We start from the raw sequence: 4,724 nt of genomic DNA, 5'->3' as shown, positions 1-4,724 counted from the left end.
CGAGTGGAGGATCACATTTTGAATGTTTTATTCCTATGCAACTTTGTCCAAATCTTTTGTAATATGATGGCTAAGTTAGTAGGATAGATTGACTGATTCATTTTGATGTAATAGCTGTTATATCAGCTTTCTTTTGTAAGCAAGTTGCATTTTTTTAGTATGTATTAAGTAAGGGCAGTTAAATTAGTAGCTAACTGTCAAATTATTTGTAACTCCCATATATTCAAAATTTGAATGAAAATTACATGACTTTCAGTTACAAATTTTTTGCTGAGTTATCATTCTTTGTTCTTCTCTTTTTGCTTCATTCGTTTTTGCTATTTTTCTTGCTGAAAAATCCAACATGTTGTTGTGTATTTATGGCTCACCTTGAAAGGGGAAATAATAAGTTAAACAAATGGTAGAATATAGCTATCAGTTAGCTACTAACATATTTTTTATTTGAAATAATATTTAATTTATTTTAAATAATATTATAGTAGATTTTTATTATGAAGATGATATTGGACCGGTTGAATCAGAAATTTTAAACTAGAAATTTGTAGTCTGATCGGGTCAATCATCTGTCCGATTCTAAGAATATTGCTGACATTTGACGCACTAAATGGTGATCCTTTTGTTGAGTATTGCTCAAGATTAAAGGTTTTCTTTTTTTTGGTAACAAGACACCTTGGATGAATTTGATGGAAAATTAAGATGAAAGCCTTCATTAAGCCTATGGATGAGGAGACATAACGCTCAATTCTGAATTTCTGATAATATTGATGGTGTAAAAATTCTAAAGCCAGAGGTTACTTGGATGAGTGAAGAGGAGAAACATGCAAATAAAAATTCTAAGGCTCAAGACAACACATGAGAGAACTAGTATACTGAAGTAATCAAAGTTACAAATGTTGGCTATCGAGATAGGATGCAAGAAAACGAGACTTTAGCAGATTTGTATGTGAAGTAAGCAAAAGGCTCGATGACTCCAAGCCGTTCTTTTCTTCTACTTTAGCTCTAGATAAGAAAAAGGAATTACAAACATTGGTGTCCCCGATTATGGTTATAGATTATAAACCGAGAATAGATTAAAGAAAAATGACATGGATCTGGTTATTTGGACCATATCGTTATTAGATTAACAAGCCTTGTCAATTCTCACATGCCTAATGACGAAAACATATCTTGAAGCACCAAGAAAACATGCATCAATTAGTAGCAAATTTAAAGTTGATGAGTTAAGCAAAGTGAAGCCAATATCTGTATTGGGGTTTACTGTCTGAGCCTCTGAGGTTTCAAGATAGAACCTCGTGCAAGATATAATGCAATTTGCCAAATGACAAATGAACATAAAACAGGGGACAATAGTTTTTGATCAGTTTTGATGGATGGTTTTCACTCATCACAGTCAACTACTTATCCAAGCAATTTGTTATTTAATTAAGAATCACGTGGCTGGTGACGCGTGGAGGGAGGTGATTTTGAGCCTTGAAGCCCTTCCTCCTCTCTCTTGCCAATCCATTCTGACTCTTTCATAATTTCTATTTTGGATAGTTGTTTTACATCTCCCTTTCCCCTTCAATCAAATGAATCATCATCAATAATAATAATAATACTATTCTCACGTTAGATCAAGCACATATTCACCACATCTAGTGTATGCTCTTGGAGATTGTTGTACTTGTACATATAATTTCATCTGATTCATTAAGTTGAATATATAATACATAGAGAAGAGATTTTTTGATCTATTGATGCAAAAATGGAAAGCGGGTCTTTTTTGCGGAGTACGGAGAGTAAAGAAAGGTTGCTTTCAAAGAAAGGGTGTTCGGGATTAGGTGGTGCTGAAGAGGGAGCTAAAAGCGGGTGTTTTCGATCATGTTGTGGTTCCACTGATAACTTTTGGAATGGTTTTCAACAGGTGTCTGCCAAGTTATATAAAATGGGTCGATCAGATCCCCGTAAGGTTTTCTTTGCTATGAAAATGGGGCTTTCACTAACGGTTGTATCATTGCTTATGCTTTTCAAAGAGCCTCTAAGGGGTGTCAGTCAGTATTCTGTGTGGGCAATCCTTACCGTTGTCTTGGTTTTCGAGTTCAGCGTAGGTATATTATATTAGTCGAGCGTTATGCCAATCCACATTGCCTGCTATTTTTAACAGATGTTGATATAGTGAAACCAATTCGTATATCCTAGGTGCAACACTCAGCAAAGGGATCAATCGAGCGATAGGGACTTTATCTGCTGGAGCCATTGCTTTAGGCATTGCAGAACTATCAATAAAGTCTGGAGAGTACGAAGAAATTGTTATTTTGATAAGCATTTTCATAACAGGTTGGAGATAATACTATATATGAATGTTTACACATGAGAATTCTTTTATACTGTATTCAATCAACTCTGTAAAAATATTTTATTCTGCATTAGGATTTATTTCAAGCTACTGCAAATTGTACCCTCGCGTGAAACCGTATGAATACGGTTTTCGGGTATTCTTGTTGACATTTTGTATTGTGCTGGTGTCTGGAAACAACTCAAGGAATTTCATCCACACAGCTGTTTTTCGATTGTTGCATATCTTCTTTGGTGCTGGCTTGTCTATGATTATAAACATATGTATATACCCCATCTGGTCAGGGGAGGATTTACATAAATTGGTGGTAAAAAATTTCAAGAATGCGGCTTCTTCCTTGGAAGGTTAGCTTTACGTTTCAACTAGTGCTTCACTATGGAATTTTGAACTACTGTGCTAAACTGATAAATCATATCTTTTTCTAGGGTGTGTTAATGGGTACCTGCAATGTGTTGAATATGAGAGGATCTCTTCTAACATTCTTACATACCAAGCATCTGATGATCCATTATATAGTGCCTACAGATCAGTTGTGCAATCTTCATGTCAGGAGGAGACTCTAGTATGTTCTTATATGCCTTGGTCTCCATGAATGTTGGAGTTGCTTTGACTAATTTTTATTTTTTTCCCCAGCTAAATTTTGCCTCATGGGAGCCACCACATGGTCCTTATAAATCATTCAACTACCCATGGAGAAACTATGTCAAAGTAAGTGGTGCATTGAGACATTGTGCATTCATGGTGATGGCAATGCATGGATGTATGCTTTCAGAAATTCAGGCATCACCAGAGAAGAGACAAGTTTTTGCTGTGGAGATTAAGAGGGTCGGTAATGAAGGGGCTAAAGTGCTGCGTGAGCTGGGAGCGAAGGTTGAAAAGATGGAAAAGTTAAGCCCCGGAGACATACTGAGGGAAGTTCACGAGGCTGGCGAGGATTTGCAAATGAAGATAGATGACAAATCATACCTTCTAGTGAATTCGGAAACCTGGGCAACCCCACTGCATAACAAGGAACATGAAGAAGAAGCTAAAGATGTTGAGCATAACCTGAACATGAAATCCCTAAGCGATATTTCAGTGGACCCTTCGGATGTAGTTATACCCGAGAGTACAATGCATAAACTGTCGTGGCCCTGTCTCTCGTTTACTGCAGATGCATTGCTGCCCCAACGTCGGGAATCCAAAATATATCAAAGTGCTAGCTCTTTATCTTTAGCAACATTCACTTCACTCTTGATTGAGTTCGTTGCAAGGCTCCAAAATCTCGTGGATGCATTTCAAGAGCTTAGTGAGCTAGCAGATTTCAAGGTACCCTCGAACAACCACTTGAAAAAGAGGTGATAGGATGTTGGAACAGATTAACAAGTTGCTTTCAGTCAAACAAGTAAATGGATTCAAATGCAGTTAGCAAGACCAACGTTTTAAGATTGATTTTTGCTTTTGCTTGTAGCTCTACCTATCCAAATGCATTGCATTGATGCAGCTGGGGAAGAAGGCCAAAGGGTGAGCGTAGGAACTCAAATTGTCCTACTCAAAGCTTCTTTTCTTCATGTTTTAATTTTATATTTGTTCATGGTAATGGAATTTTAGAGGGAATATATGGGGAGCTGAAACAACAACGTGCTTTCCTTTCTGATGGTAATAAAAGGTCGAACTCCTTTATTATCATCATTATTATTATTTGGCACCAATACAAGCAATTAACTAATCAAGGGGAACCAATAACTAAACTTTAACCACTTCATAGTTTCTTTGAAGTAGTCTTCATGCATTTGATTCCATGCTAGTATTGTTGCTTCAGTGTTTAACCTCTTGATGTCCTCCACAAGAGGTTGATATTTCCAATTGAACAATGTACTCCATAGAAGGGCTCGCAGCTTCTTGTTAGGACGAACTAGGTGCCAATTCTAATGCCACTTCTATCGACCTGCCAAAATGCTTCTCTCATTATGTGAAGTTTTGCCCGTAGAAAATCTTCAAATTATAAAGTGATGCAGAGGATTGCTATTATGCCTTCTCCTCTATGAAGAATTATGTAGGCAACTTCAATCCTTCTGATTCCTTTCTTCCAAGTTATACAAGTTGTGAACTCTAATGGAACCAATCTACTCTTGTTATACTAGACTGCTGAGCTTCTCTTTGGATCTTGTCTATTAATGCTCTTTGGATCTTGTCTAGTAATGCTATGTAGTTTAGAATCTCAGTGTGCGTTTGAAAAGCTTTCACCAAATTAATTATTTCTGCAACACCTCATACTCTATCTGGAGGCCGAGTTTGATTATGAAACATTACATTGGTCGTAGGAGTTACTTGATCAATCATTCGTACAAATAATTCATATAAAACTTGAGTTATAAATATGTAAATTAAAGTTTCAAGCACCCAAATA

At 36.5% G+C, this 4,724-nt stretch overlaps 1 protein-coding gene across 2 annotated transcripts; it reads left to right on the top strand.

Moving 5' to 3' along the window:
- Positions 1-1,536: 1,536 nt before the first annotated feature.
- On the top strand, positions 1,537-4,003 carry LOC107947588 (aluminum-activated malate transporter 4). Of its 2 annotated transcripts, none has more exons than XM_041106943.1 (6): positions 1,537-2,087; positions 2,179-2,316; positions 2,620-2,679; positions 2,761-2,897; positions 2,969-3,643; positions 3,786-4,003. In XM_041106943.1, exons 1-6 carry the CDS (start codon positions 1,745-1,747, stop codon positions 3,840-3,842), a joined length of 1,410 nt encoding a protein of 469 aa, XP_040962877.1. In that variant the 5' UTR covers positions 1,537-1,744; the 3' UTR covers positions 3,843-4,003. The 2 variants fall into 2 exon arrangements, with proteins under 2 accessions (XP_040962877.1, XP_040962876.1); XM_041106942.1 differs by having other exon boundaries at positions 2,410-2,679.
- The last annotated feature ends 721 nt before the right edge of the window (positions 4,004-4,724 follow it).

The sequence above is a fragment of the Gossypium hirsutum genome, chromosome D12, assembly GCF_007990345.1.
Source record: "Gossypium hirsutum isolate 1008001.06 chromosome D12, Gossypium_hirsutum_v2.1, whole genome shotgun sequence".
NCBI classification, from domain to species: Eukaryota; Viridiplantae; Streptophyta; class Magnoliopsida; order Malvales; family Malvaceae; genus Gossypium; species Gossypium hirsutum.
Note: the sequence above shows the minus strand (reverse complement) of the source record. Positions and strands in the feature narration are given on the sequence as shown.

Bases quoted from the DNA above. Each gene is read 5' to 3' on its own strand.
- LOC107947588 (XM_041106942.1), top strand. From the start codon at position 1,745: ATGGAAAGCGGGTCTTTTTTGCGGAGTACGGAGAGTAAAGAAAGGTTG. The intron at 2,317-2,409 runs GTTGGAGATAAT...ATTCTGCATTAG, and splicing joins GATAAGCATTTTCATAACAG to GATTTATTTCAAGCTACTGC. The intron at 2,680-2,760 runs GTTAGCTTTACG...ATCTTTTTCTAG, and splicing joins TGCGGCTTCTTCCTTGGAAG to GGTGTGTTAATGGGTACCTG.